The sequence below is a fragment of the Cyanistes caeruleus genome, chromosome Z (genome assembly GCF_971803275.1).
Source record: "Cyanistes caeruleus chromosome Z, bCyaCae1.hap1.1, whole genome shotgun sequence".
NCBI classification, from domain to species: domain Eukaryota; kingdom Metazoa; phylum Chordata; class Aves; order Passeriformes; family Paridae; genus Cyanistes; species Cyanistes caeruleus.
Genome location: NC_141732.1, coordinates 48549863 through 48565119, shown reverse-complemented (window position 1 = coordinate 48565119; position 15257 = coordinate 48549863). Strand labels below are relative to the sequence as shown.

The 15257-nt window shown below is 41.4% G+C and overlaps 2 protein-coding genes across 4 annotated transcripts in view; one reads left to right on the top strand and one right to left on the bottom strand.

The window, feature by feature from the left end:
• The window catches only part of CNTLN (centlein), a 191104-nt gene that overhangs the window by 29092 nt on the left and 146755 nt on the right, over positions 1–15257 (top strand).
• Positions 10423–15048, bottom strand: LOC111940712 (uncharacterized). 3 transcript variants are annotated; one of them, XR_015280278.1, is made up of 3 exons: positions 13148–13176; positions 12320–12439; positions 10423–10705 (listed from the first exon to the last, which is right to left on the bottom strand). XR_015280278.1 is itself a non-coding variant. In XM_023943547.2 (2 exons), exons 1-2 carry the CDS (start codon positions 12398–12400, stop codon positions 10446–10448), a joined length of 690 nt encoding a protein of 229 aa, XP_023799315.2. In that variant the 5' UTR covers positions 12401–15048; the 3' UTR covers positions 10423–10445. The 3 variants fall into 3 exon arrangements, 1 of the variants encoding a protein (XP_023799315.2); XR_002869629.2 differs by lacking the exon at positions 13148–13176 and adding an exon at positions 13044–13088; XM_023943547.2 differs by having other exon boundaries at positions 11971–15048.

The following is a 15257-nucleotide window of genomic DNA, read 5'->3' as shown; positions in this document are numbered from 1 at the left end:
TGCTAGAAAATAGCTCTTATTAAGTAAATGCATGTGTAAACTGAAATGGAGTTGGGTTCAGATGAGAGTATGAAAGGTTTAGAAACACTTTTGCAAACTTCAGAGCTCTGCTTTAAGACTCTTCCTTCTATAGTACATGAAAGCTTGACAAGTCAACAGACTAATTTTCCTCTAGGGCTTCTAGCTGACTCTTTTCCTTTATTCTGAAAGGGAGATGTAGCAGTTTAATGTAGCAATCCATTAATGATCAAACTGTGGCAATGATACAAGACTTGGTAGAGGTACATGGGAATAGTATGTGAGATGATACCCTCACAGATACTTACCTTTGGCAAGCCTGCCTTACAGAGAGGTTTTTCCACATCTAGATTTGAACTTTGCTGTTTATTGCAGATCTTTGCAAAGGCAAATAATGGATTTATCATTTCAGGCCACTGTTAAGGAACAGTGGCAACCTGAATGTTAGTAACAGTGATTGAGAGTTTTGTTGTTGTTCTTCCTGAGGAGTTACATCTGTCTAAAGGTGAACAGATGGACAAAAATATGGCTGAAAAGAGATCAAAAATAACCAAAGAATTTTTGGAAAGGTAATTTCAGGAGCTTACCCTGTGGTTTGCAGCATCATGTGAGTAGCAAATTGTGGAAGAAACATAAACAGGTTGACATTGATTCTTCACTGACTGATGATGTGCAAATTTACTGAAAATGTTGAGTACTTTTTATGTAAAAGGATAAGTGAATTTGTTTTACGAATAAACACTATAGAAACCTATGTTAATTGAAATAAAAATCTGTATCTTGCATCTTTTTGAAGGGATGATAAACATTGTGCAGAATCTTTCTTAAAACATCCTTTTACAAATTAACAGAAAACACAATGACAGGAGGACAATGATGTAAACAAGATGTAAGCCATGACCATTTTGTCACTCTGAATTTAAAATACAATGGACTGCCCAGTCACTATCACTCAATACAGTGGACAGAATAATAGAGCATAAGAGTACAACCTTTCTGGCTAAGGTCAAGTAATTGTGATTTTCTACAGTTAATGAAAGTTTAATATCCTGTTTCATTAAAAATTCTCAGAACGTTGAACATAAGTCAACATTCCATGGAGAAGAAGGTATTATGCAGTTTGCATGTGTGCATATCTGCATATCGGAGCACAAAATATTGACATGATAATTGCAGTCAAGCCTGATTGAACAGTGGCCTCTGGGAATTCAGCTGGTGTTGTACCAACTGGATGGCTGCTCAGGACACAGTTTGAAATGCAAGGTGCAAGTTAGCACTTTATTCAGCACAGGCAGGCATCATTTAAAAATCCTTGGGGGAAACCCTGGTGATGTGCAGATGTTAAAGCAGTCTGTTCTGAAGTGCTGATATTTTCAACACTGTAAAAGACTTGCGTATTTTAGATGAAAAATGTTTGCAAAATTCTTGGGCAAAAATGTCACTATTTTTTATACTACATTAGTGCAAAAATATATTTGGTATTTTATGTATATTGCTTAAAATAAGGCATCATCATATGCTTAAAATGAGAATATTATTCCTTAATACATCATCTAATAAATTAAATCAATCAAGTGAAAGACGCAAGAAAATTTATGTATCTGTAATGATGCTTTTTCATTTTGATATATATCATGTAATATAGAACTGGCTCTATAGATGATTTACTAAGGAAACAATTTCATTTAATATTTGTAATTAGACCTCAAATTATTTTTGTAAAGAAACAAAAATAGGTATATATAATTTTTTATGGAAAGTAACTGCTGTTAGAAAAGCAGTTAGAAAAATGCAAATTGTGTGGTATTCATTTAAATTCTTTTTTCCTCCATGCTGTCTGAATCTTCTAAAAGTACCAACTGTAAGTATTAAAAGAAAAAAGTAATTATGTATATCAGTTGTAGTTCATGAAGTATAAGGATCTTCTAGATTCTTACATGAAATTAAACTCTTGATAAAGTGACTATTTAGCTCTTTTTTTGTTGTTTTTTAGTCAGTTCTTGATACATAGAAACAAAGTGAAGTTTCTGCTTGGAAGATTACGGCATAGACTCTGTTTCTACAAGCCACAGACTGTGCAATCACATGGATGTAACTGTACAGTAATTACAGTATTGGTGCCATATTTACCATAACATTGACAGTCTATGCTCTACAACTTCACTTTGCAAATGGGTGATTAATGATCTATTCAATACAAACAGAGAATGTGTGAACTGTGGAAGTCTGTAAAATATTTGGGAGCTGGAAGACAGAGAGATAAGGTGGTCAAATTAAGGCTGCGTAACACCAACTGATATTTTATAGCCTTTCTAGTTCTGCAGCCCTTTCGAATCAATGAAATGTCTTTCAGAAGTAGAAGTATTTCTAGAAGCAGTTTATTGTCGTTAGAGAGATACACTGTTAAAATGAAACCTTTACTGTTTTACCACACTGTCCGAAGCTTGATGTGTAATCTTAACTTTCTGTTAAAGACCAAATTTGATATGTTTTAGATATGTTTTAGGTTTTGAGGTGTTTTTTGTGTTTGTTTGTTTGTTTTTGTGGGATTTTTTTGTTTGGTTTGTTGTTTGTGAGGTTTTTTGTTTGGTTTTGTTTTTTTGTAGTTTTGCACTTTTTTGTGTTTTTTTTTTTTTAAGTCAGTGATTTGTAAAACTGAAAGGATGTATTCCATGAAACGTCTAAGCAGCAAATTCAATTTATTAGTTAAATTTATTTTCATTTAATTAATCTAAATGGGACATAATTGTTTATGACTCCTTACTTTTTTTTGACAAATGTGTAAGTTCTTGTTTGATTAAGACCTGTGGTACAGTACAGGATACCTCTTTGCTTATACTGCTTTTGCTGAAGATTTTAGGAAAGATGTTGTTTTTAGAAACTTTACCAGACTTCTATTTTTTAAAGCATTAAGGTTTTTGCTGTTTTCATGCCTCATTCACGAATGTTTCCTCAAAATCTAATGGTTCATTTTTGGCACACCATTAAAATGGTGCCAAACATCAAGTATGTTGTCCTGTTATATAATTGAGTAGAGCGTAATGCAGGAAAAAATCATAACAGAGGAAATGTATCAAGCTTAGGAATATTTTCTCAGTTTCTTCATTTTTGTGGGAAGCTGAATCTTGATAATCTTTGTAGCTAAATGCATCTGTGTTAAACATTTAAAATAGGTAGTACTCACGGGAAAACTGATTGGAGCTTAGAACTTGTACAAATTGACAGCCTCTCTTCACTCCATTTTTCATCCTAAAGAAGTCTGCAAATATTCTTAGCTCACATCATTATTGCTCATCAGTGATTCTAATTAGCTAAACAGGAGTTTGTCTCAGTCATTGATCATCATCAGCTTCTTGACAGTGCCTGAATTTTTTTCCCCCCCATATTCCAATGGACTTTTAAAAATACATTTTAAATACAAAATAGCTTAATGAATGAAGTTGTTTGAAGACTATTTTTTTTCTCTGTATTTGTTATCCTTTTAAAACAGAAGAGTTGATTACTGCAATTCCTATCAAGTTCCATTATAAGGTGTGACAGCAGATCCAATTATGATATGTAAGTGCCAGTCAGATACACTGCCTTGAATGTCTGTGGGGGGCTATCCTGTAAGAAGCATGGGAAAGTATCCTATGCCATCAGGAGAAACTGCTGATAAAGTTGCATGTGAGGTGTCAGTTTATACTTTAGGCTTTGTGTACCTAACTTCTAATTGTGTACCTAACTTCTAATAATTAGAACATTTTTCTTTAGCTGTGGGTGGTTACATGTGAAACTGTTTATGGGGGCATTAGCAAGCATGTGGTATCTAGAAAGCTTGAAAGAAAACATCACAAAGGCAAAACATATTAAATTATAATATAAGTTATTTAAATTATATAAAGTATAAATAATTATAATGAATTATCTATAAATATATTATAATTTTATAAATTATAAAATATTAAAGTTATTTAAACTTTGCCCACTCATGATGATAATAGATCTGTGTTTATAAACTATGTTCTTTGACATTTTTGCTTTAAGGAGTGTTTTACCAAGCATTGGATAGGTTGAAAATTATGCATTTAAGTAGAAATGTGCTGTAAACTGTTGGCTAGTGTGTAGCTCTGTTACAGGCATATTTTTTGCTTTAACGTTGAAAATTATGCATTTAACTAGAAATGTGCTGTAAACTGTTGGCTAATGTGTAGCTCTGTTACAGGCATATTTTTTGCTTTAACGTTGAAAATTATGCATTTAACTAGAAATGTGCTGTAAACTGTTGGCTAGTGTGTAGCTCTGTTACAGGCATATTTTTTGCTTTAACAGTGATCTGTTTCTTTTTTTTTTCCTCTCCAATCCCAGACTTCATTCTGTGAACCCATATTTTGAAACTATGTCCTAAAGTCAGAGCATTCGATGGATTCGTAACTACCTATAATAAATCAGAATTAGCTGTGCATACTGTTTTTCAGAACTGTTTATTCTTTTACTTGGCTATTGGTTCATTTACTTACTTTCTCTGTTTTCTTTCTAAAATAAATTTTAAAATTAACCATCCACAACTGTAAAGTTCCTTAGGGAAACTTGTCTAACTTACCAAGTTAGTTTTCAGAAGAAGTTTTCAGATCAATTGATGCATTAGAAAACAAGTTTAATAATTTTCATATGATGATTGCATAGTTGAATTAAGAGGCTATCTGATTATACAATTTTAGTTCTGTTTGGGTCTTGCTTTCTGAAAGGTTGACTTTGAGAGAGGAGATGGTGGTTAGAGTTAGGAAGATGATGGCATATTGTGGGTGGTAGACAGGGTCAAGGTACTTCTGAGGGCTGGAGGCAGTGCTATTCAGTTCTTCATGGGGCCTGTGTGTGGTTAATGCTATGATTCTGTGCCTGCACCTGACTCTTCTTTGTGGTAAAGACCTACTTTCCCCTTTTGTCTTTTAAAGCTCTTAGGATTTTGGATCAGATAGTTGTGTTTGTATGTCTAATCTTAAATTCTTAAGTATTCTAGATGTAATCAAGACCTGAGGAAACTTTGAATGTTACATTTCTTGCAGTTTAGATCAATGAAGGTCCTCTATTATAGATCATGGTGTAGCATTCTTATGGGAGAGTGATAACCTTCCTCCCCAGATATTTGGGATTTGATTACTGCAAGTATTTTCTTTGAGAAGGAGTAATTGTTGATAGCCATTTAGGATTCCACAGCAAAGTAATTAAGTATGAAGAAGCATTACTATTTCTATATTGGAACAGTTTTTGTTTCATTTAAATTTTGCCTATCGTGAACAGTATGTCTCCTTCAGAAACATGCACAAACTTTTGGGTTAAGTATACAAATGAACTATTCAGCAATTTTTACATTTTTGCTTACTAACTCCTATTCTTTAAGGTTTCTAATATCTCCTAGTACAAAGTTTTATATATTTACCAGAAAGTCTCACCATTTTTTAACATACAGCTGAGAATATGACTTCTATTAGATAGATAAATGTTATAAACCGAGTAAATCAGTTTGATAACCTGTCATATTTTGAAACCTGTTTGTTGTTTTGCCTCTGGTGCTCCTTTTTTTCGTTTGTTTTTTAAGGACATTGCAGCACAACTTTTGGAATGCATCAAATCATTTCATATTTGGATGAATTTCTGTAATCGCAGTCTACTTAACTCCATTCCTGTAGGTTTTCAAATATGAACTATGAAAAACTGTCTTTACTATTTATTTTGCTGCTTATGACTTTCTAGCAACCTATGATGCTATATCTTGATGGTTCTGATTGCAGGTGATCAGATGCTTTAAGGTCGGTATCTGATGTTCATTTTTCAGTTAAGTTTCTGTCTCACTTAAAATGTTAAATAGATTTCCGGTGTGAAATGTCTTTTGGAATGCTGGTTGAATATTCATCACCTGACTTCACAGCACTGAGTTATTTTCTTTGTGAAGTAGGTTATTTTTAATGTGATACAACTGACTAAGACTGCTTCCCATATATTTTTATTTTTCCTAAGCTAAATGTAGCTTAAATGCATACCTTTTCAGGTAGGTTCTTCTTAGTTTTCTTAAAGTCCTACAACATATCATTGCTGCTATATTTAAAATAGAAGAGAGCTATTTAGAGCTACAATGTCTTGAGATCCGAGTTTCCAAAACCCTCACCTCAAATTCCATACCATCTTTCTTTAGTTATTTGTTTACTCAAGATTGGATTAGATATTTTAGCAGTCATAGAACTTCATTAAAAACCACCACCTTATTGTATGGCCTATTATGGCAGTGTAGTTTAGCTTTTAAAATTTTTCGTAGTATTTGACTGTCATGGCCTGGGCAGTCTGGGTGCCATGACCTTCCCTGAGAAATGTCCTTGAAGGACACTCCTGAGGACACAGACACTCCCTACCCTGCTGAGAGCAATCTCAGCTCTCAGCCTTGAAAAGGGCTGTTGGGTGATTGCAGCTCTTTGGGCGACATGGAAGGAGGGACAGGAGCCTCGTGTGGTGTTCCACAAGGAGCCTTTGTTCTTGGTCCAGGGACAAGGAGAATGCCAGCTACAGTGAAGGGGTCAGGGATGAAAGACTGGATAGTCAGAGGGAAATGAGGGTTTATATAGGGACATCACGACTAGTCAGCTGAGGGTTCAGGGTCAGAGCAGAGGTGATGGCACCAATGAGGGTACATAAAATTGCAGGGGTTACATAAAACTTTCAGAGTCTGCAAGGAAGGCTGGGGGTGACTCCGTTTGTTGCCCCAGCAATGAAGAAACTTGTCTAGGAGCTTTCCTTTCAAGGGAGAGTTGTGGATTCTTTGTTAATTGGCCCACTGGCCTTCACATCTCCCTCTTCTTTACTTATTATAAATGCTTCACTTGCAGCCTTTTTAAAGCAATGTAAAAGACACAAAAACATGTGTAAAACAATAAAAACCACTAAAGAACCCAGAGAATGTTGTTTAAAAGAGAAGTGACCCATCCCTTGAGCCCCAAATGTTCAAAGAAATCTTGAAACCATTCTTTCTTTTTCGACCTTGAGTTGTTTGATGTCTTCTTTCAGCAGTTGGATGCTCCTGGAGACGTACTGAGAATGTGAGGAAAGGTTGCAACAACAGACACCTTCGAAGTCCTGGCACCTATGTCTATGGGCTAAGAGGAAGAAATCAATGGCTGCTTGGTTTTGCAGAATGGCATGCCTGGTCGTGTCTTGAAGATCACTGAGGATTTTTGATGTTGTGTTGACCTGCTTATTGAGCCAGCACCCCAGGTGAGATAGCTCACCAAGGCTTTTTGCAACGGCTACCTATGGAAGGATGCTGCAATTCTTTTGACTTTGGAGTAATGATTTTGGGATCACAATTTTCATTGAATTTGGTATAGATCATTTTTGGTGTGCCAATCTATTTTTTCTATTTTCAATCCTGTAGCAATGTTATGTTTGGGGTGAGGGCAGTAAGCTGGCCAAGAGTACAAGGACCTCCTCTAAGGTGAGAGGGGATCCCTGCCCAAGCCCAGTCTCCACAGAGGAGGAGCACTCCCCAGGGAAGCACTCTGGGATAGAAGGAGCTAGACACATCAAATGGCATTTTGATAATGTAGTTGCACCAATTGGCCAAATTGTAAATCTTTTTATATGGGGTTACATCTCTTATAAAATTAATGGATGGGTTCCAGAAATAAAACTGAAGACAATAGCTGGCCTTAGATCACCGTAGTAGATCCAATTCTTGCAGTTCTTTGGGTGTGCGCAGTGAAGCCTCTGTCCACCAGTCCCAGGTGTTCTCCATGCTGGATCTCCTCCACATGGGGAGGCTTTCACTGGGCTTAGAAGGAATCCTGACCAGGCATGATGACAGTGGGTTGTCGACCAAGCCCATGGATGTTTTCTTGTTGGAGGGACTTCACTAGGGTGATCCATACATTATGACTGAGTTGTGGGACTACCCAGCCGAAGGCATGCTGTGATCTCAGGAGCATCCATGCGGTGATAATGATTGCATCAAGGTAGATCATGTTCACACTGAGGGTAGGTATTTCTGAGGGAGGTGCTTCTGTCAGGGAATGAAACAGAATTTGTTAAGTCATTAGGTCAGGGAGAGAGATCGTTCTTTTCACTTCACCCTCTTCCCCTTCCATTCTCCTTTATTTATTATTTAAAGAAATTCTGAAAGGTAGTGAGTGTGAGGAGGTTGGGTTAGGGTTGGGACGGGAGAGATAGAGGAACTGTAGTGTGAAGGTAGGTATGCAGTGTAGTGTTACAACATGGCTTGGGGAAGACAAAGAGTTACATTGTCCCACCCCAAACCCCTTGTGAAAGATGGCCCAGGTGTTCTGATTGGGTTTGAGTCCCTGGGGAGGTTCTCCCTTGTTATGTTTCTAATGGTCCCTGAACTCCACCCTCAAAGGTGGAGACCCTTAAGAGTTCTGTCTCTCAAAAACCCCTGCTCGGCCTTTGTTCAGGGCTCTCTGTTCTGGATCTGAGTTGGTTCCCATGCTGAATAAATGGTTTCATGAATCAGGAGCCCGTCTCGTTGGTGTTCCATCCTGGTCCCCAGAACCCTGCATCTTCCTGGACAAGATCCTGAGGTTGTGGACTGCAACAAATGGTGGAGAATGCGGGCATCCAGTGAAGCACCAGCACAGCAGGACCGGCTCCATGGACGCTGTGAGTCCCTGGCTGATGGCTTGAGAGCTGGCAAGACCTCCGCCCTAGAAAGGAGGACTCGAGAGACCTGGCAGGAGGGCCAAGTTGAGAGTGCCTTGGGCATAGGGGAAGAAAAGGGCTTACGGAGGTGGGGGGAGCCGCAAGACCAAATACCGGGACAAACATCTAACATCACCCATCGAGACCTATTATGGATGGTTTTGGTTTTTTTTTTATACACATGGGAAGGACCTTTATGGACGATATTAACATTATGGATGATTATATTAACATTATGGATGATTATGGACCTTAAGGTATGGCCCTACCTGTGAACTGTTTTTTGTTTTCTGTGAAGTTCCTCATTTTTTTAGTGTATACCTCTCTGTATCTTCCCCTCTCCTTTGCTCCTAAGGGCAGGACAAAGGGTGAAAAAATGCCAAGATGGCTCCGGGTTGCTGCCGTCTTCCTGTTGGCAAAAAAAGATACCCTTGTATCTTTCTGCCATCCCTGTTTTCCTGAAGGCAGGCAAGGGACAGAGAACATCCAGAGTGATGCGGGTCTGCTGCTGTCTGCCTGCCATTCCGTGTCCGCCTTCACCCCCTGCCTTCCACATTCCTGGTTCCCTGTCCGGGAAAGTCCATCCCGGACCACCCCCCCCATCCCAAGATGGCGCCAGCCACGTGGTCTGGGATCCCTTGTTTCCGCCTTGCTACTTCTTTTCCGGTCCTGAACCTTCCCTTCCCTCAGTAACTCCTGCTTCGCTCCCACCCCTTTGTTCGGCTGCTCCACCCCTGGGGGCTCTGCCTTTTCCATCCTGGGCAACACCTCCTCTGGGGAGATCGAAACTGTAACCTGATCTCCCAAAGCCAGGGTTTCACCAAGAACATCTAAAGTGGCGACCACATGGGAACCAGAGCCGAAGCTGGAGATCCAAGAATGCTACCCCTTGTGAGAGGAGATCTAAGAGCTGCACCCTTCCTGAAAGAAAATCCTAAACTGGAAAAGACTGAACTAAAAAGCATTATATTTGTATTGAGTACCATCACTGTTTAATCTAAGTGTTTGTTTTTAATTGTGTTTTTTCTGTTTACTTATTGTGCTTTGTTATTGAGTTTTTAGTGTCCCACAAAGCAAAGTGAGTGCTCTGTGGAAGAGGTGAGATTTTATGGTGTAAGTTTTGGAAACAGTTTAAGGTCCTAATTCAAATTTTTTTTTAAAAAAAAAAAAGGGAGCAGATGTTGCAACATGGCTCAGGGGGAAGACAAAGAATTACATTGTCCCACCTCAAACCCCTTTTGAAAGACAGCCCAGGTGTTCTGATTGCGTTTGAGTCCCTGGGGTGTTTTTTCCCTTGTGTTTCTAATGGTCCCTGACCCTGAACTTCACCCTCAAGGGTGGAGACCGTTAAGAGTTCTGTCCCTCAAAAACCCCTGCTCGGCCTTTGTTCGGGGCTCTCTGTTCTGGATCCGAGTTGGTTCCTATGCTGAATAAATGGTTTCATGAACCGGGAGCCCGTCTCGTTGGTGTTCCATGTTGGTCCCCAGAACTCTGCAGCTTCCTGGACGAGATCCTGAGGTTGCGGACTGCAACAAAAGTGTAGGGGTATAAGTGGGGTTTGGGAACGTATCAGGGGTTGAACAGGTTTGTGGGAAGTAACGGGGTAGCAGCAATTGTCAGATCATTTCTGGCCTGTGGCAATGTCTAATTCAGGGATGTGTCTTGTTTGAGACTTGGTGACAAGATGGTTGGATATGTGTAGTGGTCAGCAGCAATGTCTTCGTCTCCAGGCAGAACTGGTTTGATCTTTATTGGTCAGTGGCTAACTCAGAGACTTTGTTATTGTCAGAGGGAACAGCGTTTCCAGGGCCTAGGTATGGCTTTATGTTTTTCCCTGGGATCCATTTGGGGCCGGATGGGGAAGACACACAAGCATAACCCCTCTTCCAGGTAATCAATTGGAAAGGACCAGATATTTGTCGGGTTTCAGGGTCTTTGATCAGCATTGGCGGCTTCTTGAGCTTAGCTTGGGCTGAGCTTGAGAAGTGCTGGAATACGGGGAATTGTTCTGAAAAAGAACAATTTGGAAAGTTAGTAACAGAGAGCCTTATAGAGTCAATGGGAGACATGACTTCTGTGCCCCCCCTCCCAAAACTGCTGATCGAGGACCCACTAGATGGTACCATGTGTCCATTCTACAATTGATTGTCCTGTGGTGTGCTTCACCCCGCAACGTTTGAAGAAGTCTTTTAGTTTTTGCGAGGTGTAAGCAGGGCCATTCGCAAGCACTCCTGTGTGGGCTGAAGCAAACACTGCACCTGAGAATCTTTCAACTGGCACATATTTTAACCTCCCAAAAGATGGGAAGTGTGTCACATCAGTCTGCCAAAGTTGGCAGCTGTTTAAGCTCTGTGGGTTGACCCCAAAACCCAGGTTTTGGTATCTGATAGTTTTGACAGTTGGGGCAAGTCACAACAATCATACTCGCTCTTTGGACATTACTATTAACACCAGTACATTCTGGTGGTAAAATTCATGGGATTTGCCATGTAGGTTGGTAATCTCAGAAAGCATGGCTAGGTTGTCTGCTCTTCTGTTACCCTCCGCAATGGCACCTGGGAGGTCCATGTGTGACCTCAATGCATAATATGAAATGGTTGCTTTCTGTGAGGGATAAGATAGATTAGTTTAGAAAGCAAGTAGTATAAATTTGGATTGGAGACCTCTTTTAGAAGAGAATGTTCTGTTCTCAAAGCTAATCAGCGACATAGGCCGAATCTGTCACCAGATTGAACGGTTCCTGGAATTTCTCAAAAGCTCTTATGATGGCTGCTAACTCAGCAATTTGTGGGGATGCTTCCACCACTTGGCCATCAGACTCCCACTTCTGTGTCCTGGGATCCCTCTAAGTCATCACTGCCTTGTGGGATGCCCCCAAGCCATTGGTAAAAATTGTCAGTGCTTTGAGAGGTTTCCTACTTTGCATTAATTTGGGGACCAGATTGAAAGCCGAATTAAACAATTTATGGCTTGGCAAATGGATCTAAATTTGGCCTGGGTAGCTATTGAGAGTGAACTTGAGGCTCTTATTGGTCTGGAGCAAATGCTTCAGATCCCCAGTAGTCAGTGGTAGGAAGATGCATGTGACCTCACACCCTGCAAGAGAGCGGAGGCAAGCTCTAGCGCTTTTAATTAGGTCAGCTATCAGTTCTTGAGGGGTGGTGATTGTCTTTGTAGGTTGATTGTGGGAAAACGCTTATTCTAAAATGATTAGGGGATCTTTCATCTGGGTGTCCCACTGAAAAATAGGAGCATGAAACTGTAGGGCTTTACCTAGGACTGCCAACTGAAAGGGCAGGTGCAGCTCAAAGCAATGTGCTTGACGTAAGGACAGAGTCTCCTGAACTGTGGCAATGGACACTTGGGCTTTGGGTGTGAGGGCATGTAGTGAATCCAGGTCCTTGCTGCTGCACAGAAGGTTGAACAGCAGCACAAGGACCTCTCCCAGCAGGGGACACACCCAGTTGATGGACCTGTAGAGTGGGTGGAGATCCTGCAGGGCCTTCGGGTCATCCCAGGTGGAGAGCTGCTGGGGTACAGTGATCTGCTCATAGATGTAAAGTCTGAGGTAGGTCCAGGGGCAGGTGTACTGGGATCTTGTCCTGTCAGTCTCAAAGCCTACCTCTTTGATGGTTTGAATGGTCTTCCTTGGTGTATCATCTAGGTAAGCCTTTTGCGATGCACAGACAAGGATGTCATCCATAGAATGGTAGATAAGTGCCTCAGGGGAACAGTCTTCTCACTGGGAATAGGATTTGGATGGCATACCAATATATAAACTCTCCATACAGTTGTAAAGTTTTTCATTCCTCATGGAAGGACCAGCCATTGGTACCTATTAAGAGGCACTTGTCTATTTGAGAAAGGGTCAGAGAAGATGAACCTGGGGGCATCTCAGGGATGAAGTTAAATGTTGAAGAATCAGTCCTTGATGTCAATTACTGCCATCTTCCAGTCCCAAGGCAGCATTGTGGGTGTGAGCAAGCCAGGTTGCAGAGACCCCATGTCCTCAATGGCCTTCGTGATCTTGCAGAGGTCATGGAGGAGCCTCCACCTATCCTTGCTGGGTTTTTTCAGGACAAAGATAGGGAAATTCCAAGGGTTGTTGGTATCAGTGATGTGACCCTTGGCAAGTTGCTCCTCCACGAGGGCTTCCAAAGTGCTCAATTTTTTATAGGGAAGGGGCCACTGGTCAACTGGATGATCTTAGTTCCAGGTGAGTTGAGGAATGGTAATGTTTGCATGATTTACAGTGGCTCCAACTAAAAATCCCTACAGGCAAAGTGCATGGAAGTCCCCCATTGGGACAACAAGTCTCTGCCCCACAATGTGATAGGGGCCCTCACCACAAATGGCGAGATGGTTGCCATTTTGCCCTTGGGACCTTCAACAACAACATTGCATACACTACACATAGAAACCGCAACACCCCCGATCCCTGAGATCATACCAGCCACAGGTCACAACTCTCGAGTGAATGGCCATTCAGACTGGGCAATGATTGTGACATCTGCCCCAGTGTCTGTCATCCCTAGATGGGAGATCTTTTCCCCATGACAGAACAGGCCACACCCTAACATGAGTTTATTGTCACCCACAATATATGTGCACATTGCGGTGGGATTGAGAAGGACTTGTTCCAGATATTCTGGAGGTAGTAAAACACTTGGGCAATAGGTTGACCCATGGTGGGTTGACACAGGAGATGGAGACAAAAATCTCATCCCCTGGAATTATAGTTACAATTTCTGGTAAAATGTTTATTTGTTCTGGTCCATTGATGGAGTCCTCAATAACGTTTCAAGGGCCATCATGTGGCACAGGTTTCCCTGTTGAAATTTTATAAATAGTTTTATTGGGAAAGTCAATGGATGACACACTGACCAGCTGGTGCTAGGTTCCCACCTGAACCTTTGAGTTTGTGGAATCTTTTTCATATGTGGAGGAACCTCCAGAACTGATGTTGTGTTCTTCTTGTGTTCCGGAATGGTGGGCAGAGTGGGGTGGGACAGCTTTCCATTTGTTGTTGTAGCACGGGGCCATCCCACCCTGTGCTGGAAGTTTCCCAAGTGCTGCTAATAAGGCGATTGTACCTTGGGCTGCTGATAGTTTTTACAATTGTCTTGTGGGGCCATCCATTCTGAGCAGTCTTTTAGAAAATGTCCTAATTCACTGCAGGAGAAACATGAGTCTTCGTCTTTTTGGGAAACCACAGCAAATCCTGCCACCCTGTGACTGTGCCTTTGGCAGCTGCCTCTGCCGCAGTATTTTTGGTGGAGGAATTCTTGGTGCAAGCCTTCACCGTTTGTTCAATGGTAGGTTCCTTGTCAAGGGGTAAAGCCATGCATTACATGTTAGCATTTGTGAGAGCAGTTTTGTTTAGAACTTCTTTCCGAATCTTTCCGATTCTCAGGGCTTCTAGTTGTTTTTCCAGGACCACTTTTAATCGGTCTACGAGTTTTACAAATGTTTCATCAACCCCTTGCTTGATGTTAATAAAGTGCTGTGTTGGTACGTTATCATCGGGGGTGAGGAGCAAAGATGTTTTGGCTGTGGTGGCTATTCCTGTAGTGCAGCTTCTGATATAGCATTCACTTGATCAGTTGGTATTTGAAAGTCACCTTCTCCTGCTAACTGCTCAATAGACAAACTGGGTCTATTGGCATCTTTTGAATAAGTGTGTGATAAGAACTTTAGATTTTTTTTTTTTCCACTGCCATTCCCGCAGCATATATTCGTCTGGGGAAAAGAGATAGTTCATCATATTTTTGATGTCGTGAGGGACCAATGTGTGTGAGGAGAAGGTGGCTTTGATCAAGTTTTTGAAAAAGTAGGATCCTTGGCCATGTTCCTTTGCTGCCTTAACTAGTTCTTTCATTTCGCTGTAGGGTATGGGGTCCCAGGAAGGCTGTTGGCCTTCTCCCGCATTTGTGAACAAGTGGGAAGGCAGAGAGATCTTATTTACCAGTTCCCAGTCTCCCTCCTCGGTGGCTTCCCTTTGAGTCTTGGCCCAGGGGTCCTCAGACTGGGTGTTCGAGTCTGAGTCTGAGGACTCACTACTCTCATCCCCCAAAGACGATGGAGGGTGCTTTAGTGGAGTGCGGGGCCTTTTTGGTCAGACAAGATCTGCCAGATGGCATGAGGCCGTGCAAGCCAGAATGGCTTCCTTCCAGTTGCCGCCATTAACATTTCTGGTTCTGGTAATGAGAACCGGAAGGCAGTTGGGCAGCAGGGGAGAAGCCAATAGTGGAATGGGTTTATGGAAGGGGTGGGGTCCATGAGGAAAGGGAGTTCCTGACTCTAGGGGGAAGTCCTGATGTGGTTACACCCACTGACAATGTGAGGAAAAGGGAGGAGCCAGACGCAGTGGGAAGCACAGAGAAAGGCGGTGGAGAGACAGGGAGGTGGCCATTTTGAGGGTTGGAGGCGGGAAAACTTGGACATAGGGGTGACAAAATGGCGGGGCTGGCTATGTTGCCAGCCCATTTTATGGAGCAGTAGCAAAGGGTGGGAGTGGGTAGGTGGGCATAGGGTGGAGGGGAGGGGGGGGGATCTAGTGC